General features: G+C 51.5%; 4 protein-coding genes across 4 annotated transcripts; 2 read left to right on the top strand and 2 right to left on the bottom strand.

Annotated features, from left to right (window-relative positions):
- Positions 1-1,210: 1,210 nt before the first annotated feature.
- Positions 1,211-4,202, bottom strand: LOC131212272 (histone-arginine methyltransferase CARMER). The gene is made up of 2 exons (XM_058206068.1): positions 3,409-4,202; positions 1,211-3,324 (listed from the first exon to the last, which is right to left on the bottom strand). The coding sequence occupies exons 1-2, from the start codon at positions 3,989-3,991 to the stop codon at positions 1,961-1,963; spliced, it is 1,947 nt and encodes a 648-aa protein (XP_058062051.1). The 5' UTR covers positions 3,992-4,202; the 3' UTR covers positions 1,211-1,960.
- Positions 4,203-5,043: 841 nt separating this feature from the next.
- LOC131207239 (zinc finger protein 567-like) lies at positions 5,044-6,554 on the top strand. Its single transcript, XM_058199848.1, has 3 exons — positions 5,044-5,224; positions 5,280-5,398; positions 5,468-6,554. Exons 1-3 carry the CDS (start codon positions 5,045-5,047, stop codon positions 6,552-6,554), a joined length of 1,386 nt encoding a protein of 461 aa, XP_058055831.1. The 5' UTR covers position 5,044.
- A 369-nt stretch (positions 6,555-6,923) lies between these two features.
- Positions 6,924-8,741, bottom strand: LOC131209191 (adenylate kinase). The gene is made up of 3 exons (XM_058202195.1): positions 8,529-8,741; positions 8,321-8,428; positions 6,924-7,897 (listed from the first exon to the last, which is right to left on the bottom strand). Exons 2-3 carry the CDS (start codon positions 8,420-8,422, stop codon positions 7,277-7,279), a joined length of 723 nt encoding a protein of 240 aa, XP_058058178.1. The 5' UTR covers positions 8,423-8,428; positions 8,529-8,741; the 3' UTR covers positions 6,924-7,276.
- Positions 8,742-11,008: 2,267 nt separating this feature from the next.
- On the top strand, positions 11,009-23,383 carry LOC131208676 (sodium leak channel NALCN). Its single transcript, XM_058201492.1, has 11 exons — positions 11,009-11,124; positions 13,558-13,743; positions 13,824-15,293; positions 15,377-16,275; positions 16,365-17,415; positions 17,492-17,686; positions 17,778-17,995; positions 20,686-20,909; positions 20,978-21,251; positions 21,319-21,481; positions 21,556-23,383. Exons 1-11 carry the CDS (start codon positions 11,023-11,025, stop codon positions 22,354-22,356), a joined length of 5,583 nt encoding a protein of 1,860 aa, XP_058057475.1. The 5' UTR covers positions 11,009-11,022; the 3' UTR covers positions 22,357-23,383.
- The last annotated feature ends 650 nt before the right edge of the window (positions 23,384-24,033 follow it).

Consider the following 24,033-nt stretch of genomic DNA (forward strand, 5'->3'; position numbering starts at 1 on the left):
TGCCATCGCATTGCCCTACATTGTTTCTGGTATTAGGTTTTCGAACTGCATTTCGATTACTCATGACTTCGTGCAACATTCTTGCACGAGGTCCATTGTTAGGATCCGCTTTTCTCGCTCCGCTGGCCTATGCACCATCGTGGATTTAGTAAATAATACTTCTAGTGAACATTCATCTACACACTCAACCATTCAGCTATTGAGGATCGGCGAGGATCGTAGTCTAGTATCCCTCAACGTACTCTCTGATTCGTGAACGTAACTTGAGGGCTCAACGTGTAACGTTCGCTGGATTGCGACATGTTTGTGCCCTAATTCGATAGCAGAACCGCGTTATGCACAGTTCCACTTCTTTTGCTCCAGACTGCTGGGCAACAAGCTTACAGTGTTCGTTCTACGCCGATGCTTCGACGGTAAAATTGCTTATCTTAGGTTAAGTCTTTTCCCGAGGGAAGCTAATGGTGTCTGCGAAGCCGTCAAATCACACATCTCCCTCACTATCCTACAACACGGACACACAACAATATCCTAGCTTACTGGAAGATCACTTCGTTTCGTATAGAGAGCGCACAGCAAATTGGCCAATCAAACGCAACCCTCGCCGGCCTTCGCAGGTGTTGCAGAGTCCGTTCAAGAAACTAGCTTAAGGTGGAATTTGACACTACCCAAATTGATTGTTTGACTCAAACGCAAAGAACGTAGTAGCCTAAATGCAAATAGCATGTTTACAACCATTGGTTTGCAACATAAAATGTAGATTATTCGATCATGCACCGAATGCTGTTGTAGCCCAAAGTAGTCCGAAAATCCGTCTTCATGCTTCGCTTGCGTCATCATGCGAATGGTGCGGCATGCATTACCGTTCCGCATGCGTTTGATATTAGTGTTGTTCCTGTCCAGGAGCTGGCGTCTGGATTAGATGAAAATCTCACTCCTGCCCTGGGCACGAATGTACTCCTAGAGTGGCGCAACGAATCGAAAAGAGGGCGAAAGAAAAGGAGACGAAAATATCTTCAATTCGTGTCACGTTCGACGCTGTCACATCTGTCGAAAGGTCCTTTGAGGAGGGCAACTGCACTGGCCAAAACGAAAACAAAAAAAAAACCCTGACGGACGAAAGTAAAGGTACGTCGAAATTATACTTGGCGAGTCCGATGGCGTTCAGATGAGATGTCGTCGTCAGAATTTGGTTTATTAATAAGTCGTACACAAGTTTAAGTAAGAGTTTCCTCCTTTTCTATTACACCTCCAGCACTTAATAAAAATAATAATAACTATTAATGTAGTAATCGCTAGGGGAAAGGGTTACAGCGAAACAAATGCTTCTTTACAATAATGCCGCTGTGCGCGGTTGGAGGATTTAAGCTGCAGGTTTCAGCTGATGCGCAGGGGTTGCTGTAAAGCAAAAGCGCACAGCCCACGCAAAATGTTTTCTTCTTCTCTAAGTGGGCCTCACCATCGAACCGAATCCTTAAGGTGAGGACCGGTGAGCGGTTGTGGAGGGAATAACGCATGATGACCGTCGGCGCATCGAGGGCGCAAGTAGGAGATAAACCTTCCACTTCTGTGAACAAATAAAAAAAACTTCTACATCGCTAGAGAGTGTTTAAACGGGCGGGACTTGTCCACCGCTCTAAGCCTTCGATTCTCGCTAATCTCATGTTGAAGGGGACAAGTACAAGACCGAAACTAAAATGGACACAAAATAAATTGCCCAGCACTGGGAACTGGGTGGGAAGGAGTGGCTTGTCTTCAGCTACATTAAATACTAAACCCTTAAAGTCGTATTACTCCGTCGCTTAAATTAGCCCGACGGATACGATGATTCTTCTGCCCTTGGTTCTCTGACAGTCGAGAGGTACGCATAAGGTTCGAACAAAAGAAAGTCCTTTTTCTTGGGGGAGGGAAGCCGTCTTCAAGGAAACCGGGACAGGGAACGGTGGTTCGTCGGTCTACCAACCTAGTAGAACTGATTGCCGTGCAGCGGTTGACCGGGATGATGATGATGGTGGTGCTGGCTGTTGAGCAGCTGCTGGGCCGGCGAGGTGAACAGCGAGGGTGAGATGGCACCACCGATCAGTTGGTGTTGGGCGACGTTCTGCGTAGAGGTGGCCGCACACCCGATCGGCGGTGTCATTGCGAGCTGCTGCGCGGTCGTCGATTGTTGCTGCTGTTGGTGGTGGTGTTGCTGTTGCGTCGCGGAGTTGCTCGATTGTTGCTGCGATTGTTGTTGCTGCTGTTGCTGTTGTTGCCGGCCGGTGCTCGATATGAGACCGGGATGTATGTTGGGCTGATTGCCGATCGCCATCAGGTTCGTGTTAATAATTGTCGAGGACATGTCAACCTCGCCGAGCCCGTTCACCGTGATGCCGTTTACCAGATTGACCGCATTCCGTGCGCCCTGCGCGTCCAGCTGGCTCCAGTACGCCTCGCTCGGGGAGGTCGTGTTGGAACCGGGCGGGGCAGGCACGGGCGCTCCCGTGTACCGGAAGTACGGATTCTTCAGATCGAGCGTGTTCGAAGACGTGATCATCGTGCCCTCGAGCTTAAGGTCGATCTCGACGTCGTAGCTTTGGCGCTGGTTAGCAGCCAGAACCACCTTCCCCGACAGAACCTGGCCCTGTTTGACGAAGATCGGTGTCTGCAGCAGGCACCGCACCTGGTACCAGTGCGTGAGCGGTTCGGTCGGTGCCGTCGACAGCCAAATCTGCGAACAGCTGCCGGCAAACTCGACATCGAACCAAAACGCCAACCCGTGGCAGGTGCCCGTTTCGAGCACATGGAACTCGACGTCGAGCTGAATTCGGTGCAGATCTTTCTCGTCCGCCGTGAGAAAGTTCGTCGTGTGGCGCACCGATTTCGACATACAGATCCGAATGTCGAACGTGTCGACGATCGGCTGCCGGAAGTACTCCTTCATCGCGGCGTCCCTCAGCGCCACCAGGTTCACACCGTGGAACTCGGTCTGCATCCAAAAGTTCGCCTTATTGTACTGTTCCATGTAGAGTGCCTCGTCCGTAAAGGGGGCCACATGCAGATCGCCGCGCGACGGGTACATTCGTCCGTCCGTCTTCAACCACTTCTTGCCGTGCAGATACGTCTCGAGCATCCGCTCGTTGTACAGCATGTAGCCCATCGGCTCGGAGATGATTACATCAACCCGCTCCGGGAGCTCGATCTCCTCGATCTTGCCCGCGATCACGATGATCTTCTCGCTCAGATTGTTCGAACTGACCAGCTGCTGGGCGTACTGTGCCATATTGCTTGCCTCCACCGCGTACACTTTGGCCGCACCGGCCTGCACCGCGAAGAACGATAGAATTCCTGAAAAAAGGCATCGAAAATGAACCATGGTCAGCAGTGAAACGCAGCGAGCTTTCTCGCGGTTCGCCTCCGTTGCGCTCTCACCAGACCCGGCACCGACGTCGAGCACCACCTTGCCCTGAAAGTCCTGTGCGTTGTTGTAGATTGCCCGCTGATAGGTGCTGGTCCGCACGAAGTCCTGCATCATGTTTTGCTGCTGCGACAGGTAGCCATAGAACTGGAAATACTGCGAGGCGGACGAGTCCTCGGTGCGCAGGTTAAACACCGAGCTCACCTTGCCGGAGATCTTTTGCAGCAGCGTCCGAAACTGCTGGCAGTCGGAGCGGGAAGCGAACCGAATTACGATCACCTCCCCACCCACGACGAGTAGGTGAGCGGTGTTGCCGCGCGGCAGGTGCGTCGTGCTGGAACCATTCACGAGCAGCTCTTCAAGCTGTCGCCCTTCCGTGGGCCGGCTTCCTTTCGGAATCACTTCCGCTTCGCTTAGCAAACGAAGCGTCATGCCCTGTGGATCGTAACCGCACACCACAGTGACCCGGTGACTGTCGTACTTGCGGACCAGCTTGTCGGAACCGTCCAGCAGCAAAACTTCGCACCCCAGTAGTCGGGCCACTTGTTCACCGGTCGCTTCCCCCCACGGAGACGTGACTTTCAGTGTGGAACTCATTTTCCGGCCTTCCTTGGCGCTCACCGGGCAACCGGGCCCCAGATGTGTCGAACGAACGTAGTGGAACTACCTAAAACGGTAGCACGGTGCAGGGCGCGACGGCGACACACACAGCACACAACACAGACGCGCACACGGACTGACCCCGGGAATGCGAGGGTCAGCGGGACGGGACGATGAGACCGAAAATTGCGAGACACCAGCGCCACGCAAATCGAGGACCGCGGAAACTCTTTCACGCACGAACCACAACGACACACGACGAACGCTCCGCCAGCAAGGTTCCTGAGCTGCCGCCAGTCAATCGGTCAATTGAGGTAATAAAAGAAAAGCCCACCAAATGACGACGAGCGGATCCTTCTTCCGGTGTGGGGACGGGAATTGCGATTGCTGTGTTTGCGACTTGCCGCCCTTTGTCCTAACTGCTTTCCCGACGGCGGTACGTGCGTGTTTGTGTGTGCGTTGCGTTTGGCGGCTCACGACTCGCAGGCTAGCGGGACAATGGTGATGATATTCGCGTCCTCTGACTTCCGCACAGGATGGCTTTTCAGTTTCGTACGGTCTTCTTTTTTCTTCCTGCCCCGTGTTGTTGAGCGTCTTCTTTATGCATTCTGTTCTCGCACTTGGCACTCGCTCGCACTCTCTCGTTCTCATTCGAAGCCACCGGTTGGGAAAAAGGTTGTGAATCCTTTCGCTCTCTCCGCCGCGTCCCAGGCTAATCGGTTACGCCGCTGGCATTATCGCTTTCCCTGTCTCTCGCCCGTGACGCTGTCACTCTCCCCGGGTCAATCGCAAGACGGAGCGTAAGTTCAAGGTTCCAAGCAATAAGGCGAAAGAAACCTCATCTCAATTACATTCTTCTAATCGTTGAAGGTAATTTTATAAACGCGTATTATGCTACGTGTCGGAACAAGACATAAAGGACGCGATTCAAAACACCTGGCTCTGCTGCATGGGCTGCTCTGCAGCGAAAGGCTGTCAAAGGCGGCTCCTTTGTTATGACAGCTGGGTTTCTGCTTCTGCACTCATTTTGTGTGTAAACAAACATTCTGCATGACGAACTTGGCTAGGGTTCCGGTTGCGAATAGTCTTATTCAATTACCTGCTGCAATGGTGCAACTGTACTGCCGGACGTGTCTACAACAAACGAACCACAGTAATGTGGTTTCGGTGTTCAGCTCGCACCAAGGGTTCGTCGTCCGTGATGCCCTTCACGAGTTGTTCGATATGCACGTAAGCTTTCGATGCGTATTTCTCAAATCCTATACTTAACCCACGCTCGCCGTAGATCTCCCTAACGGAAATGCTGACCACCGTCTGTAAAGACTGCTTGTCGAAAATATGCACTGCAAAAGAAATACGTGTTTGGTTCGCCCAGCAGAACCAGAAGTATCACCGTATGCTGAGGTAAATAATGCATCTCTTTTCCTGCATCATTCCCTTGTTTATTCATGCTTAACAATAATTACTCCGTAGGACTTATGAGAGTGCGAATCTTGACAACGTAGGAGATGAATGTTCCCAAGCTCTACATATACTGCAAACTCGCATGTTGCCAGAGGTTCAGAGTACAACAAATGAAGAACCGCCGACTGAAGCCGATGGCGCAGTGCAACCACTCACCGTTGCGCCCTCTCCTACCGGAAGTGACTCGATGCATTACAGCATCGGAAATGTCGAAAGTTCTGACGATTCCAACTTTGACGTGTTGATAGGCAATGATTCCCCGAACAGTGAAGAGTACGAATTCTTCGAAGTGGTGACGAATAATAAACCGAACCACGATGACTCGTACGAGCTAGTTCAATGCACGTCACAAGATTCCGACCTTACGGTCAAAAGGGATCATTCTGAATTTGAAGAACACGGGGTAGAATCTGTCGACTTACAAGAAAGGTATGAAATGAGTGTAGATAGTTTGGCGGAAGAACCGGACCCTATGGGTGAAGAAGAGATCGCGGTGAAAACGAAACGGCCCCCGAAGCGAAAGCGCAAGAGCCGTACGTTGTTACCGGAAGAGGATGAGCTGAAGTGTTCCCAGTGCGACAAGCAGTTTACATTGGAAGGCCAGCTAATCGCCCACGGTGTGTCGGAGCATGGTGAGGGATTTACGCTGTACCAATGCGAAACGTGCGATTGTTCATTCGCCACCGAACGGTCGCTCCAGTCGCACTGCGATCGGTTCCACGGCAAGATATGGAAGTGTCGTTACTGCGCAAAGTTACTACACAACGCGAATGCCCTGCAGGGTCACGAAAACACGCATACGAACGAGAAAAGCTTCGTTTGCTCGATTTGCAGTCAACGGTTCACGCAATACACCAGCATGCGCCGGCACAGACAGATGCACAACGACGAAAAACGGCACGAGTGTGATATCTGCCACTTGCGGTTCCGGCAGCGGGGCGTCATGCTGGCCCATCGGCGCATCCACACAGGCGAGAAACCGTACGACTGTACCATGTGCGAAAAATCGTTTCGAGACCACAGCACGTTTGCCAAGCATAGGCGGACGCATAGCAGACTGTCGCCGAAGCGCACAAACGTAACGGGAGTGATTTAAATTGGCGCTCCGAGTCCGAGAGGATTTAAATAAAAAATCATCCATGACAACTTCATATTATTTTTCCATCATAGATCATTCACTTTCCATGGACTCAAGAAATTTGAGAAAAATTGGGAACCAGACGAAAAATATAAATCGTTTAAAACGATTTAACAAAAAATGCATAAACTAGATAAAAGAAATTAATTTAAAGATACCCACAATCTTTGTTTACGGACGGTTCCGTAAGTTCCGCCAAATGACTTACAACATACAAACTACATGTTACTACTTACCACAGTATTTAACTAATTTATCGCGAGGATCGTCATTTCAACACACTAAGCGAGTGCGGATTAATTGATGAACCATTACCATGTGTTCAATGTTCCATATGTGTTTGTTATTATATTGCTAGATTGAACATTCAAATATCTATTACCATCTTATTTGCACGTTACACTTATGTGGCATTTGAAAATATTTAATTCGCTCAAATTTGTCTGAGTGGAACTTACAGGGCAAACGGAATCCCCATTACATCTCGACTCAGCAAATTTTGCATAGAAAAGGGCAGTTTTCTAGGATGCTGGGCAGAGATGCACTGATGCCATATAGTTTCGCCTAGCTTGAGGATGATCGAGTTCGCTACTCAGAAGGTAAAACATTATTTAAAAAAACAAAAACAGGTAGATAGAAGGTTGTCTGCTTGTCTGTGTGCGCTGTCTTATGTGTCTGAATTATAGGCCCACCCGTTGTGCGCGCTGCCTGGTGAAGATACCGTCGATGTTTGCGAACACATCGGATGCTCCTTTGGCAGCATCTACGCGGAAATGCAGACCACGTGGCGCGTAGTAGTCAACGAGCGGTTTCGTCTGTTGGTGGTAAGCGTCGAGTCGCTTAACCAATGCGCCCACATTGTCATCACTTCGTCGCATTAGCGGTTCTCCCGTAACGTCATCACGCATCGGCACCTTTGGAGGTGCGAACTCTTCATGGTATGACCGGCCGCTTGACTGGTGGATCAGCCGTCCGGTAATGCGTCGCACGAGCAGACTATCGTCAATGCCAAATTCGATCACCGCATCGAGACCGGTGTTGCGCTTTTCGAGTAGAACGTCCAGCTTTTCCGCTTGCACCACCGTACGCGGGAAGCCGTCGAGCAGAAACCCGTTCCGACAGTGCGGCTTGTCCAGATTCGAGTCAATCATGTCTACTACGAGCTCGTCCGACACTAGTTTGCCCTCGTCCATAACCTTTTTCAGTTGAGCACCCAACTTCGATCCGGAGGCTATTTCTGCCCTTAGCATATCACCCGTCGATAGGTGGCACACGCAGTACTTCTCCTTCAACAGTGGCGCCTTTTACAGGGAAAAAAGGAAAAAAAACAGAAACAAAAATTCGCAAGTTAATTTTAGACAGAGCTCTATCTCGGAAACAGCATGTGACGAGCTCTGCCTGCCTGCCCTTTGCTCAGCGGCAAAACAGTGCGCTTAATCACAATCCCCGGGGATTGTCCAAAGCTAACCCATTCGCCTTCAAGCACTACTTGCTACCGGGAGGCAGATTACAGTTCACGCACAGAGAAGCATATGTCGGTTGCCACCTTCCATGTGACCAAAAAGGCGTTCAAACGAAACCATCCCCCGTCCGACGTTATCTGATAGTAATCTAATCAGCTGGAGCCCGGGAACACTGATTATGTAATGTCACTTTCCCTCGCCAACAGTTTCAACCGCCACGAGTTTGACGTCGCTCCGTCAAGGTCAGCTTGGTGAGCATACCTGTGTCCCTTTGCCAGATCCGGGCGGGCCAAGCAAAATGGCATTGATGCCGGTTGCGGCGGATTCTGGCTGCGCCTTTGGTACTGCTGCGTTAGGTGCCATGTTTGTCTAGTATAAAGTCGAAAAACAATTGTAAGAAATACTGTCCAATGTTTTCCGCCACCTGTTCTTGATCCTCCTAGGATCTGCTCGGTTTGCAGAAACTGACCTTGTTTTAGCTAAGAAATGCGAAAAGTGTTCGTTCTTGATCCGGGATCGGCACGCGAAACAACCACTTCTGGTTCAGTTACGTACAAAGGTAAACGCAGCACGTTACCGAGGTCAAATAGGTTACAACGTGGTCGAAGCGTTCCGGTCACTTTTCGCAAACTGCTTTATTCTGCCATTCACGGGTTTCATTTATGAGCATTTGACACATGGAGCGAATCGTAAACTTTGAACACGCCGCGCTTTGCACGCCACTTCTTGTATGGCTTACTCTTCTTTTTCTCTCTCTGGTGTAGCGTAACTTGTCTATAGTTCTAAAACTTTCACATACGATTATGAGGATTACGTGGCGTAGCGCGCCTATTGAGACACTAACAAATTCTCATCGAATTTGCTCTTTCCATCATTTCCTTTTTACTTCACTCATTATTTAATAATTTCATCACTTTATTCGATGATTTGCAAGTGCAAAACCGCCTTCGTGTCATGTTTGAATCAATTTAGTACAAGCCCAAATTGTCAGTTTTCTCCTGCATTTTTCGCACAATAGGTTCTTTACACGCTGCTAGAGAACCTGAGACCTAGAGGGCGCCAGTGCGGAGTGTATGAATCTAGCCGGTTTTTGTAAATATTGATGCCGAGTTAAAGTTACGAGTTCTTACCGCTCTTTCGCCGAAATAAAAACAGCTAAAGGTAAAATGTGTATGATAACAGTATTTAAAATAATCATTCAAGAAAATGAATTCAACAGAAATACAAGGCAGCAGTGTTACTCAACCATATCAATGAATAGTAATGCAAAGAAACTTTGTTTACAAAGTTAGTTTTGCTTACTAAATGCCATTTATCAGACCTAACGTTAGGTGATTTCCCTCATAGAGTATTTGCAATCCGAAGCCGAAGTTACGTACGGTTACGGTACGGTTACATTATATTTAGATTTCATTTAATCCATAGTGAATGATTTTTTTTTGAGTCATGGCTATTCAGTATGGAATGGCTATGGTGGCGATGGAAACCTAAGCATGCAAGCATTGGGCGATTGGAAACACTTTGTGAGGGAAATCATTATCACTATTGAAACCCAAACAGTGATCCGATGTTTTATTTTTGTTGCAAGCTGTTGGTACGGCTTCCGGTTACAGTTACAAGTAGTCAGGGTTGCGAAACCATAGTAACAACCCATAGCAACGAGAGACTTAGCGCATCAACGAAACTTGCAAGTAACAGCTGTTAGTAAACAAGTTTTGATCAGCTGACTGGGGTCTTAACATCGGAGAGTCTTTGTGTTCTCACCGGCTTTCGTCGTCCAATCGGAAAATGTCAACGTTTGTAAACAAACCTGTTGCTCTTGTTCCGACGTCGTGTCGCGGTTCTGCCAGGACGATGCGCGTCAGGTGGTCGAAAGAAAGGTAAATACGAAGGAAACGCCGTTGTCCTGCAACCGTTCGTTGGTATTCCAGTTCCGTTGGGCGATTATACTTTGTCGTCCAGCAGGATGGATGTGTGACGTCGTTCCTCCGGTATGCAAACTCTATAAATAATACTTCCTCCATTGAAATCTATTCAACACATCGCTTCCCACTTCCCAGATACCGTGGAACAGCTTTCCACATAAACAACGCTGACCGATACTGCGCACAAGCGTACGGCGAGAGCACGCCAGCGCGTTTCCGGAGAGCAAGACCAACGGAAGGCCCAGACAAGAGTTGGCCTTTTTTGCACGCATTTGCGCCCGCTCTCGTCAGCAGCAGCACCTAACCAATTCGGCAGAGCGTCGTGAAGTCATCAGTGCAGAATCTGCCATCGCCGTGGCCCCGTCGGCTCGGTTGGGTTGGCGCTCGCTCTCGTTACTGGGGTCGCCATCATCTCCTGTGCTCGGTACTTCAGTTTTCTGTGTTCATTTCCATCAATTTTTCCAACCAATCATTTTGTTTCGACAATAACCCGCACCACAAGTGCGAACCGAGGAGGGTGTAACTCCGTGCGGGTTTGTCGTGATCGCGCAACGAAAGCATCCCGCGTGGGCCGCAGTTGTGCCCAAGATGGCGATTGCGAAATCACATCCCGGAATCGATCGATAAAGTGGTCCAGCGCCGTCGAAAGATGAGAGTTCGTGACGGGCCGGGCCTATGCTTGAGAAGCGCGCTGTGGTGTCTATCAAAATCGTGGTTCGTTCAGACCGTGCCGTGGGTAAGGCTAGACATTAGGCAATTTGCTACGGGCGCACCGGAGATGCTGTCAGCGTTCGACGTCCGTTGGGTGTGGTAGCTGCCGGAATCTGCACCGTACGCCATCCGCCATCCGCCATCTTGAACGTCGTCCATCGGGAGTGGTTCAGTGAAAACGAATCCCTCTGCCGGAATCACACCGTGATTCCGTGTGATAAGTGATCGCCACCAGGTCACATCGCAACGGCCACAACGGCGGCGACGGCGACGACCGCATCGGGCGGTACGACCAGCGCGTCGAAGAAGAAAAAAAAGAGTAGCAACATGCTCGGTCGAAAGCAGAGCATCAAGGGCGAACCCGTGCTGGCGGACTACGGACCGGAAGAGTCGCTCAACGAAAGCGCCGACATCGAGTGGGTCAACAAGGTACTTAATTAGGGTTGGAACCGGGAAAGGGATAGGAAACGGAAACGTGACCGGCGTGGTTCTATCATTACAACTCCACGTGACCGGTTTAGAGCGGGAATTATTTAAACTGTTACACACAAACACACACCTGTACCTCTAACTGGTCCGGTCGATCGCATAAGTGTTCCTATTTTTAGTTGTACAGTTTGTTGGATGCCCTCCGCTGTATTACTCGTCGTTTTGCCACTAATTCCGTTCCGCTCGTTGTCGTTTACTGTTGTTGATGTTTTACGCCACCCATTCCGACTCACTCCCATCCGAACTAGTGCGTCCGCCCTTCTTCCCGCCACAGCTCCAGTTCAACACTCCCGAACCGCTAAGTTCGCCCCGTGGAATGTACGAAAGCCGATAGAACAAAAGCTCTCTCGACACTAAATCCATCCTCAATGACCCCGATGCGTGTTGCAGCGAAGGTATTTGTCGTTGGAATTCTCACCATTTTCGTTGGCTCTTTGATCATTAAGCTTAACGCTACTATTTTTCCTTTTTTATTCTGGTATTTTTGCTTCGGAATTTGACTTTGATTCTTAACTTTGCCATGTGGGTCATTCCATGGCAAAGGCAAAATTGTGACGCAAATTTCACGACTTGGCTAGTTCAGAATACGTTGCCTACTACGTTGCCTAGAATACGTCTACTTTGTTGGGTTCACATGCGGAAAAAACCCAAAATGATAAATGAGAACCAAACTAATCACAACTCCCTACGTTTAACGTCACTTTTTGTTTCCTGTAACAATAACGTGGCGTTGCCGAGTTATGGTTCGCAGTCGCAAAATTTATTTTCCACTCTGTGCGGCCTGGCGCTCACTGTTCACGCCATCAAGTCGGCGTCGGTTTCCGTTTCGCCTTCCCGGTAATCGATTAATCAGTTCGATTCGGCCGAGTCGCACCTCTACTGCTTTCATTCGGATCTTTTTTTTTACCAACCATTGGTTAGTGGCCGCGTCCACGAAGCGTCGTCGTTCGTTTTCTCTCCGCATAGCAGGTGTGACCAGGAAATAGACGCAAACATACCCTGGTTCCGTTCCGTGCCCTGCTTCCGTCCGATAAGAAACTCGAACGCACTGCGTCCCGTATCTCGTTCCGCACTGATAAGCGAACCGGTCTAACGAGCATGGCGCTCGGGAATGGTTTGTGCGTTGACGGATGCCTCGAAAAAATGTATCATTTTTTCCCGATGGAGGCGCTCGGTAATTTGTAGCGGCGTTCGCTTTGCAATGCGCCAAGATTGATTTTTGATTCCAATAATTTTTGAAAAGTAAGACAGTTTCAAGTAGAATTAAAGATAAAAATAATATTTGAATGTGTAATTTCTATCGTTCGGTTTTTCGATTGAATCTTATGCTCCGCCTAGAGTTACCGAAGGAACTCGAATATAATTTAATCGTTTACTCGGAGCAAGTCATTGGAATGGTACTGTGAACCCACTCATTATTGATGGACGTCGGAATGTTTCCGGCGCAAAAACTAGTTAATTAATGTTCCGATGGAGGCGCATGGTCCTTCGTACCTCCACCCGAAATGAGTGTTACGTAATTTTGAAGGTTAGACGCTAAGGAGATGAGATTAACTCGACATTCGACTTGTTCCGTTTATTTAAGGAAAACTTACTTACTCGCGAAAACAATAAATATATATTTTGTACAGTAAGGGGAGGCCACTTGTTGGTGATCTTGTTTCCGGCAAACTAATATCTTTAGGAACTTAGGAAGAGATGGTTATAACGTTTGAAGTTTTCAAAATTTCCTATCCATCACTTCTTTGCATGTTGATCAATGGTTTACGTCTAATGAAGAAAGCTTCTCAAGAGATTCCATTTCGGTGCGGTCGATTGAATAAAAAGATCAAAATCGAACTAAGAAGACACCACGGTGGTGCTCTCGCAAATTAGTGTCCTCTCACGATTCAATCAATTTTTTTGTTATTTTGCATGTTTCATATTTTACTCGTAGTCCGCTGTCAGCACACTCAAGCCTTATTAAGCATATTGCCGCTTTTGACTCCAACAGTCAAAGGTTCCAAAATAGAAACCCTTGGAGCTCGGATTAACCGATTAACTATAACCAGCCACCCTTCCCTTTCCAGGGCACAATTGCCCCAAAGTAGTATACGTTCACTTTTCACGTTGATGTACGCTGCGAATGTGCGCACCGATCGCACCGGACATAAACCACGGTCGGTAATGGTCGATCGATGCGCATTACCATCTACATTGCTCGCTGGCACTAACGCGTACATTTGCATGGCACCATGATACCGGCACCATAAATCGTAAAAAAAAAGTTTTTCCCAAATCGATGCGCCCCCCCAGTAGCCCGGGCCCTGGGTCGTAGTGAGAAGCGAGTACTAACCGGGCCATCCGTTCATTTGTTTCCAATCGCCTCTCCAGCTATGGGTTCGCCGGTTGATGCGCCTCTGCGCCCTGATATCACTCACGTCCGTGTCGCTGAACACGCCGAAAACATTCGAGCGCTACCCATTCCTGCAGTACTGTACCTTCTGTTGCGACACGGTCGCCACGCTGCTCTTCACCTCGGAGATGATTGCCAAAATTCACATCCGGGGCGCCATCAGGGTAAGTATCACGGGGACACTTGGGGTGGGAGCTTTGCCGGCCACTCAGCACTCAGCGCTTTCCGCTTTCATCACACGCAGGGTGAGGCGCCCTACTTCAAGGATCACTGGTGCCAGTTCGACGCTTCGATGGTGGTGTTCCTGTGGCTGTCGGTGATCCTGCAAGTGTTCGAGATGCTGGGCATCGTGCCAAAGTTCTCCTACCTGAGCACGGTGCGGGCACCACGGCCCCTCATCATGATCCGCTTCCTGCGCGTCTTCCTGAAGTTCTCGATGCCCAAGAGCCGCATCAACCAGATCTTCAAGCGTTCCAGCCAGCAGATCTACAACGTGACGCTGTTCTTCCTCTTCTTCATGTCCCTGTACGGCCTGCTCGGGGTGCAGTTCTTCGGCGAGCTGAAGAACCACTGCGTGCTGAACACGACCGAGCCGGCCAGCCTGACGATCAACTCGCTTGCCATCCCGGACACGTTCTGTTCGCTCGACCCGAACTCCGGCTACCAGTGCCCGACCGGCATGAAGTGTATGAAGATGGACTTCCTCACCAACTACGCGATGGGCTTTACCGGGTTCGAGGACATCGCGACCAGCATCTTTACCGTGTACCAGGCGGCTTCGCAGGAGGGCTGGGTGTTCATCATGTACCGGGCGATCGACTCGCTGCCGGCCTGGCGGGCCGCCTTCTACTTCAGCACGATGATCTTCTTCCTAGCGTGGCTGGTGAAGAACGTGTTCATCGCCGTGATCACCGAAACGTTCAACGAGATCCGCGTGCAGTTTCAGCAGATGTGGGGCGTCAGGGGGCACATCCAGAACAGCACCGCGTCGCAGATCATCACCGGCGACGACAGTGGCTGGAAGTTGGTGACGATCGACGACAACAAGCACGGCGGCATCGCGCCGGAAACGTGCCATACGATCCTGCGGTCACCCTACTTCCGCATGCTCGTGATGACGGTCGTGCTGGCGAACGGGATCGTCACAGCGACGATGCATTTCAAGCACGACGGCCGACAGCGGCAAGTGTTCTACGAGAAGTACTACTACATCGAGATCGCCTTCACGTTCTTCCTCGACCTGGAAACGCTGTTCAAGATCTACTGTCTCGGGTGGCGCAGCTACTTCAAGCACTCGATCCACAAGTTCGAACTGCTGCTAGCGATCGGCACCACGCTGCACGTCATCCCGGCGCTCTACCTGAGCGGTTTCACTTACTTCCAGGTGTTGCGCGTCGTGCGCCTCATCAAAGCGTCCCCGATGCTGGAGGGTTTCGTGTACAAAATCTTCGGCCCCGGCAAGAAACTCGGCTCGCTCATTATCTTCACCATGTGCTTGCTGATCATCAGTTCGAGCATCTCGATGCAACTGTTCTGCTTCCTGTGTGACTACACCAAGTTCGAGAGTTTCCCGGACGCGTTCATGTCCATGTTCCAGATTCTCACGCAGGAAGCATGGGTCGAGGTGATGGACGAGACGATGATCCGGACGAGCAAAACGCTCACGCCCCTGGTCGCGGTGTACTTTATCCTGTACCACCTGTTCGTGACACTGGTGAGTTCTCAATTCCCGGGGGCGCCCTCAGTTCGGGCCTACCCCTGCCAAATGTCTAATGCCAATTCCGTTTGCCAATTCAGATCGTGCTGAGCTTGTTCGTGGCCGTCATCCTGGACAACCTGGAGTTGGACGAGGATATCAAGAAACTGAAGCAGCTCAAGTTCCGCGAGCAGAGCGCCGAGATCAAGGAGACGCTCCCGTTCCGGTTGCGGATCTTTGAGAAGTTCCCCGACTCGCCCCAAATGGCGATCCTGCACAAGATACCGAACGACTTCACGCTGCCGAAGGTGCGCGAATCGTTCATGAAGCAGTTCGTGCTCGAGATGGAACCGGAGGACCTGGAGGGGTACCAGCGGCCGATGCCGGAATGCTGGGATTCGCGCATCGCCTACAAGAAGCACCGGCCGATCAACGTGATGAACAAGACGGCCAAGGTGTGCATGGTGGGCAGCGATCTGCGCAAGCTGGCCATCACGCACATCATTAACGATTCCAACAACCAGCGCCTGATGTTGGGCGACTCTTCGATGTTGCCGGTCGCCGGCACGAAGGCGGGCCTGAAGCCGCAGGGCACGATCACGCAGACGAAACCGTGGCGCGTGGACCAGAAGAAGTTTGGCTCCCGCTCGATCCGCCGCTCGGTGCGCAGCGGCTCGATCAAGCTGAAGCAAACGTACGAACACCTGATGGAGAACGGGGACATCGGGGCGGCCAGCCGGGTCACGTCGTCCCGGGCCCGGCCGCACGACCTCGACATCAAGATACTGCAGGCGAAGCGCCAGCAGGCGGAGATGCGCCGGAACCAGCGGGAGGAGGACCTGCGCGAGAATCACCCGTTCTTCGACACGCCACTGTTTGCGGTGCCGCGCGAAAGTCGCTTCCGGAAGATCTGCCAGCGGATCGTGCACGGCCGGTACGACGCCCGGCTGAAGGACCCGCTCACCGGGAAGGAGCGCAAAGTGCAGTACAAAAGCATGCAGTAAGTTCGCCGCGTTTGTCGAAGTTTTTGGGACTTCTGCTCGAGGTGTCTAACGTTGATCGAGGTTAATCCTTGTCTTTTCTTTGCAGCAACTTCCTCGGACTGGTAACGTACCTTGACTGGGTGATGATCTGCGTCACGACACTGTCGTGTGTCTCGATGATGTTCGAGACACCGCAGTACCGGGTGATGGAGCACGTCTCGCTGCAGGTGGCCGAGTACGCGTTCGTGATCTTCATGAGCCTCGAGCTGGCCCTGAAGATACTGGCCGACGGCCTATTCTTCACCCCGAAGGCCTACATTAAGGACGTGGCGTCCGTGCTGGACGTGTTCATCTACGTCGTCTCGTCAAGCTTCCTCATCTGGATGCCACGGCAAGTGCCGAGCAACTCGTCGGCCCAGCTGCTCATGATCCTGCGCTGCCTGCGGCCACTGCGAATCTTCACACTCGTCCCGCACATGCGCAAGGTCGTGTACGAGCTGTGCCGTGGCTTCAAGGAGATCCTGCTCGTCTCGACGCTGCTCATTCTGCTAATGTTCGTCTTCGCCAGCTACGGCGTGCAGCTGTACGGTGGCCGGCTGGCCCGCTGCAACGATCCCACCATCCAGAAGCGCGAGGACTGCGTCGGCGTCTTCATGCGCCGGGTGTTCGTGACCAAGATGAAGCTGACACCGGGCGTCAACGAGTCGTACCCGTCGATGCTGGTGCCGCGCGTTTGGGCCAACCCGCGGCGCTTCAACTTTGACAACATCGGCGACGCGATGCTGGCCCTGTTCGAGGTCCTCTCGTACAAGGGCTGGATCGATGTGCGCGACGTGCTGATCAAGGCGCTCGGGCCCGTCCACGCGATCTACATCCACGTGTACATCTTCCTCGGGTGCATGATCGGATTGACCCTGTTCGTCGGTGTCGTGATTGCGAACTACTCGGAGAACAAGGGTACCGCCCTGCTGACCGTCGACCAGCGGCGCTGGTGTGACCTGAAGAAGCGGCTGAAGATCGCCCAACCGCTCCATTTGCCGCCACGGCCCGATGGACGCAAGTTCCGTGCGTTCGTCTACGACATCACGCAGCACATTGCCTTCAAGCGGTGCATCGCCGTGGTGGTCCTGGTGAACAGTATGCTTCTCTCGATCACGGTGCGTAAAACTCCGGGGACATCCTTCCGACATCGTGCTCGCTCATCTAACCTCTCTCTCGTGATCTCTTCCACAGTGGACTAAAGACGAGGTGCACACCGAACGGTTGGTCATCGTTAGCACCTTCCTCACGTTTGTGTTCGTCATCGAGGTTGTGATGAAGAACATTGCCTTCACGCCCCGCGGATATTGGCAGTCGCGCCGGAACCGCTACGATCTGCTGGTGACGGTCGCCGGTGTCGTGTGGATATTCCTACAGACTACACTGCGAGTAGGTCCCGGCATACTGGCCCGCTGCTTCCCACCCGTTCCGTACTATTTCTCCGTCTCTCTCGCACTCTCTTTCTCTCTATCGTTCACAGAGCGATTTATCATATTTCATTGGTTTTATGGTTGTCATATTGCGATTTTTCACAATAACTGGCAAGCATACGACCTTGAAAATGTTAATGCTTACCGTCGGTGTGTCGGTGTGCAAGTCGTTCTTCATCATCTTCGGCATGTTTCTACTGGTGTTCTTCTACGCCCTCGCCGGCACCATCCTGTTCGGCACGGTCAAGTACGGCGAAGGGATCGGGCGGTAAGTACCGGAGACGCCTGCGGCTAGCGGGCGTCCAGTCTGAGGTCTGAGCCGTTGTAGAGATTTTCTGTTCCGTTGCGGGTAGACCAAAATGGCGGGAGCGTGGAGCTCCAGTTCAATTCAGCTCTGTTGCGGCTGCCCAATAAAATCCAATCAAAATAATCCCCCCCCTAGCCACGTTAAGCACACGTTCACGGTGGCAACGGACTAGAGCGCCTGTCGCGCACCTCCGATCTCATCCTAGCGACCACACACCCCCCACCCACACACGATCCCCGAACCCCCTTCTTCAGTGTCCTCCCGTTCCGATCGTGGCTTTCAGCTAGGCACGCCAAGCTAGTCTGCGGCACAAGAGCGCGCGATGGCGGGTCCTGGCCGGTACCCCCGGACTGAGCGCCATCCGGACCCGGCGGAAGTCCCCGTGCTCCCTAGCGCAGCACGCGACAAATGCTGAACGAATCTCGGGCGCGCTCCCAGACCTGATCGACGGCGGGTGTGCTGCCGGGCTTCGAGGGGCCCCCTCCGGCCGGAGGGTCCTCACCATTCGGCGCCATTCGTTCAGCATTTGCCCTGTCCCGGTCGGGTGAGGCGGTGCCGCCGGCTACCTTGCACACGCCGTTTCATGTTCACTGTCGCCGACTGTCGTGTTCGTTCGTTCGTGTTCAGTTCCGTTCCGTTTTGTGGTGGAACCTTTATGTTTTACGGCCCACCCAGTCCATCCATCATCCATCCAGTCATTCCCGAGTCATCGCCGGGGATGATGCGGTTTATCGTTTTGTACATGTTGCTGCACTGCACCCTGCCGCCGGGTCGCAATGAGCCAAATTTACCGTTGAGTTTAGCGTTCATAGCCGTGTGAGCCGTGGCCTCGAGAGACTCGAGGGACCGCTCGGAGACGAGCGACGAGCGGTCCCTCCCAACTCAGTCTGTCGTGTTCGTCCGCAAAGGTAACGTTCGACTGCTTTCTCGTGCTCCGGAAACCGTTCGTACAACATGTTTCTCTTTACCAGTGCTTTAGATTGTGAATTCGTTTGTCCCATTTTTTTGACGACGTTACGTTTGAAGCCTTCCTTCAAGTTTCCTTTACGCATTGCGCCAGCATTTCTCTCCAGGCATTTGAAGGGGTAATCTGACTGCTGACCGACCGGTGCTGGTTGGCGCTACGGGTACCGGGATTTCATTGGCCCGCAGCCAAACTACGCACGAAAAGGAACCGCGGAGAGAAATGCTGTCCCCGCGCTCCCGTTACAATGTATTTTGGTGTCTGTATGCTAGAGTGTTGCCAAACGCGGCTTTGCTTTGTTAAACAACAACTATTGTTGCTCCAGTGTTGATCGCGTTTGCGATTTCCGACTCTCTTCCTTCTTCCGACTGCACGATGTGTAGGTAAAGTACTGTCCCCGAGAAGGTCATCAGCTTCCCACTCCGCAGGACGGTATGGGGGCAAAGCTGAAGCTTAAAGGAATTGGCGGGAGGGCATCACTCGTCCTGCCCCGGTTCTCACGGGATCACACAGGATTGGCCTGCTGCCAATTCTGCCAGTCTCAGCTTTGCGCGGTACCATCGTTTGAGGGTTGTACTACCTTACTTACACATCATGCATTCGCAGTTTGACCGTTGTCCGTTGGTCTGGTTCGGTTTTTGTCTCTCTTTCTCTCTGGTATACTCGTACATATCTCATCAGTGCTAACTGTTCAATTTAACATGCATTTGTTTGGTTTGTTTAAAGTAACCGTTCATCTGTTGTTGCATTCATGCTACTCACTGCTGCCTGCTCTGAGTCCTCGATCCGCTGCACCGTCCCTTGATTGTTCATTGAGCACACCTTAGCCCCCCCTCATTCGTTCACGTCACAATCATTCGCATCGCACTAGTACACCCTTTCACACTGCCTCTGTGCGCCGGTTTTGCTATCACTGTTCTTTAGTCGACCCCGCATTCGATGCCCTCTAAACCCCCCTTTTTAGCTCTTAGTGGAACAAACGTACCTTGAACGTGTTCCGTTTTCCCAACTACACGTTACCTATCGCTACGCGCGTTTTTTTCTGAGTTTTGTCGTGTTTGGTCTTCCCATGGACCGCTATCCTGGCCCGGCTCTTCCGACTGGATCGGATCGGCTGAGTCTGCTATTTGTTCCGTATGTGCTTGTGTCTGTGTGTATGTGTAACCATGTGCAACCACCCACTTGTACACCATTAGCGTAACCTTTCTAAACGGAAAACGTTTAAAATCAAGTTTTTTCTACGTTCTTATTGTCCACTTGTTTCCTTCTCTATTTCTTTTCCACTTGCGTTACGTTTCCCTGTCCTCGGCCATGCTAATTTATCGAAATTTTTCTTCTCTTCCCCTGCTCTGCCTTCCCCGTGCGATGCGGTGCGTTCTCCGTGCACTGCTCTATTTGATTCCTGCGCGCCCCCCCAAATGACCCCACTGTTCCGTTATTGGTTCTTCGTTTCTATTCTTTTACTTTGCCCGTTCGTACTTTACTTTCCAATCGATGCTTTTCGTGCTTTTCAATCGAATGGCGATCGGCCAACGGCCATGCCAACCGTTCCTGCTTTTCCCCCTCCACCCACTGTCGAGCACATTAATTTTTTCCCTCTGCACACTTTTGGCCCCTCCGCAAAACCCCCCTCAACACGAACGGTGCGACTCCGCAACCCGCCAAATCCGATCTGGGCCACGGGCAGGCGGGCAAACTTCGGTTCACCGGTAACAGGCGTGGCGATGCTATTCCGCATCGTCACCGGTGAGGATTGGAACAAGATCATGCACGACTGCATGGTGCAGCCACCGTACTGTACGCCGGCCGCCAACTACTGGGAAACGGACTGTGGCAACTTCACCGCCAGCCTGATCTACTTCTGCACCTTTTACGTTATCATCACTTACATCGTACTGAACCTGCTAGTCGGTAAAGGATCGCGTTGCGCCACCTGCCGCAACAGCCCCCCTACTGACTCCAATCTCTCTCGTTGGCAGCTATTATCATGGAGAACTTTTCACTGTTCTACTCGAACGAAGAGGACGCCCTGCTGTCGTACGCCGACATTCGCAACTTCCAGAACACGTGGAACATCGTGGACATCCACCAGCGCGGCGTCATCCCGGTGCGGCGCGTCAAGTTTATTCTGCGCCTGCTGAAGGGGCGCCTTGAATGTGACCCACAGAAGGATCGTCTGCTGTTCAAGTATATGTGCTACGAGCTGGACAAGCTACACAACGGCGAGGACGTAACGTTCCACGATGTAATCAAGTGAGTATCGGACGGCGGCGGACCATCATGTTGGGCCGTGTGATTTACGTGAGTCCCGATCTTGCAGCATGCTGTCCTACCGCTCGGTGGACATCCGGAAGGCACTGCAGCTGGAGGAACTGCTGGCCCGCGAGGAGTTCGAATATATTATCGAAGAAGAAGTGGCAAAGCAAACGATACGTACGTGGCTCGAGGGCTGCCTGAAGAAGATCCGTGCCAACAACGTGGCGGTAAGTGTAGCCTGTCTGGGGAACAGTATCAGCAAGTATCAACGCGTTGCTGAAGGCGGTTACACCATTTCTAGAAACAACAAAACTCGCTGATTGCGGGGCTGCGGGCAACGAACGATCAGAAGCAGCAACAGCAGCAGCAGCAAAGTTCGTCCGCCACCACGCAGCCACCGCTGCAACAGCAGCAGCAGCAGCAACCGATCCCAGTGCAACAGCAACAGCAATCCGCGACCGGCACACAGGCGCAACAGGTTTCGTCTCAGGCATCGTCGCCTCTGTCGCCGGCCCTGCAGTCCCAACAGCAGTCGCAGGCCACCAGCCCCAGTCAGCCGTCGAAGCAGTCGGAAGACACGAGCAGAGAACGAAGCGATTCGATCGATCCTATCGGGATCACCGGTGGCCACGCGGTCACCGGCACCGACCAGTTGGTGAAGGATGCGGAAAATAATGCAAAGAATCGTAAGAAAACATCCCAAACTGTGCTGAACCGGTCCGACTCGACTGGGTCGAGCAGTGGGCGCAAGTTTCTCGCGCCCACCCTATCCGATCCGATGCAGGCCAAGAGCGATAAGGATCGGTATCTGGCCAAGAAGAAGCAACACCAGCAGCACCAGCAACAGCATTTGCACTATCACCACAGCAGCTTCAGCCATGGCCACGGTGGTGGCGGTGGAGGTCCTGGCGACCATTCGCCCCACTCGCACCACTATCTACAGCAGCAACAGCAGCAGGGCCAGCCGCATCAGCTGTTCGGGCCACAGGCCACAGGCGGTGGTGGAAAGTTTGGCCACTCGCACACGAACATGATCTACGAGGTACACGACTGGTGGCAGGAGCAGGTTCTCAGCAGCCACAGCGAGGAGGAGGACAATTGAGTCGGCGTCCCTCGATGTTCTCTAAGTAATTGTTATTGTTAGAAGTACACGGTAGTATCATTGGAAGGACCTGTGGTAGAGAGAAACCCGAACTACCCACGGTTTAGTGGTGTACTTTTTGTTGTTTTGCTCGGTTTTAGGTATAGCGTCATGTTTAAGTGCTTTCGACAGTTGTCTTCTTTACGTGCCAACTTTTATTCTTTCACTTACCGAGAGCACCGACGAACTGGTGCTGAAAAGGGCCGTTCGGTCCTGAAGAGAAAGCTGGAAAGGAAGCGACAGTACCGACTCTGAAAGAGTCTCCTGTTCCAGTGAAAAGGACCGATGGGGTGAAGAAGAAGAAAGGTATTGTTGTGGCTGGTATCTGATGTTGTTAGTGGTGGTTGGTGCTTTCTGAAAGTATTTAGAGTTGGGTGTATATAATCCAGAGGGAGGAGTGGCGGTCAAAACAACGGTAACATCGCGACATGGAAAATGATACCGCACGCACCGAGTAGGAGAAATCGGCAGGTGAATTGGGTCAAGGCAGCAGTAGGGAAACACTTGAAGACGCCCCACACTTGGCACCCAAGATGTGATTAACTGCGGGCTGGGCTCAGCAATGCCTTGGTCTATTTTGTAGATTTTTCGTTCTGAGGAGTAACCGTGAAGCCGGCGAAGAGAGTGCGCCTTGGCGAAACCCAAATCCAATATTACTTTCCTAAACGCACGCAACGAGATCGAAACTCATTGTTAACAGTGTGCGAAGGGCCGTCGGTTGAGTGTTATAGGGTGTTTAGAAACAAGGCGAAAGGCTACTGTAAATGTTAGTTAACACGAGTGTGTGGTGTTAGGCGGCAAGGAATGCATTACCATAGAATTACCACCGTGTCCCTTACTTTGAACGAAAACGGAAAACTGTTGTTGAAAAGTATTTATTGTTTTGCATACGTTCATGTTTCGTGTGTTAATGTTAACAACCAAAGTCTTCTAAATACTGTGCGCGTAGATCCGGGTGTTGAATTGCCAAATATAATGATGTAGTAGACAAAAAAGTGCGTTTTGCACAAAAAAGACAAGTTTATTGAATAATCCCTAACTAGCCAAACTATTGCGACACGCTTGTCACGGTCTAGTGGGTTTCCTTCATGTGTTTCTTAAACGCCCATGTAGTATGAAAACGTTGATGACACTGATCGCAGGAGTGTGGTGCATCGTACGTATGATGCGCCCGTATGTGTGATTTAAGTTCTCCGGATTGCCTGAAGGTATATCGGCAGTGTTCACACGTATACGGCTTCTCGCCGGTGTGGATCATCAGGTGGCGGATTAGGTTTTTCTTTAGCGTAAACAGACGAGAACAAATCTCACACGAATGAGCGGTCAGGTCCTGCTTACGATGCCGATGCTGCGTAACGGAGGGACTTTCACCGGCCGCTATCTGGTTTTCCCGCTCTTGCCGTCGCTTCACAGATAGGCGATGTACCTTTCGCTCGTGCGTTAAACTAAGCTTTCTGCTCACGAACCGTATCGAGCAAATTCGGCACTTGAACGGTCGATCGGTCACATCGTGTAGTCCGATGTGTTTGCTTGCCTGACGCACGTTGGGGAACCGCAAACCGCAATCACCGCACGTGTACGGTACTTGATGGAAATGTTGCGGCATGTGATGCGTGAACTCAAGCGACGTTTGAAAGA

The sequence above is a fragment of the Anopheles bellator genome, chromosome 2 (genome assembly GCF_943735745.2).
Source record: "Anopheles bellator chromosome 2, idAnoBellAS_SP24_06.2, whole genome shotgun sequence".
In the NCBI taxonomy this organism is placed as follows: domain Eukaryota; kingdom Metazoa; phylum Arthropoda; class Insecta; order Diptera; family Culicidae; genus Anopheles; species Anopheles bellator.

Bases quoted from the DNA above. Each gene is read 5' to 3' on its own strand.
- LOC131208676 (XM_058201492.1), top strand. From the start codon at position 11,023: ATGCTCGGTCGAAAGCAGAGCATCAAGGGCGAACCCGTGCTGGCGGAC. The intron at 21,252-21,318 runs GTGAGTATCGGA...CCGATCTTGCAG, and splicing joins ACGTTCCACGATGTAATCAA to CATGCTGTCCTACCGCTCGG. The intron at 21,482-21,555 runs GTAAGTGTAGCC...CACCATTTCTAG, and splicing joins TCCGTGCCAACAACGTGGCG to AAACAACAAAACTCGCTGAT.
- LOC131207239 (XM_058199848.1), top strand. From the start codon at position 5,045: ATGACGAACTTGGCTAGGGTTCCGGTTGCGAATAGTCTTATTCAATTA. The intron at 5,225-5,279 runs GTAAGCTTTCGA...CGCTCGCCGTAG, and splicing joins ACGAGTTGTTCGATATGCAC to ATCTCCCTAACGGAAATGCT. The intron at 5,399-5,467 runs GTAAATAATGCA...ATTACTCCGTAG, and splicing joins AAGTATCACCGTATGCTGAG to GACTTATGAGAGTGCGAATC.
- LOC131212272 (XM_058206068.1), bottom strand. From the start codon at position 3,991: ATGAGTTCCACACTGAAAGTCACGTCTCCGTGGGGGGAAGCGACCGGT. The intron at 3,325-3,408 runs GTGAGAGCGCAA...GCCTTTTTTCAG, and splicing joins CGACGTCGGTGCCGGGTCTG to GAATTCTATCGTTCTTCGCG.
- LOC131209191 (XM_058202195.1), bottom strand. From the start codon at position 8,422: ATGGCACCTAACGCAGCAGTACCAAAGGCGCAGCCAGAATCCGCCGCA. The intron at 7,898-8,320 runs GTATGCTCACCA...TCCCTGTAAAAG, and splicing joins GATCTGGCAAAGGGACACAG to GCGCCACTGTTGAAGGAGAA.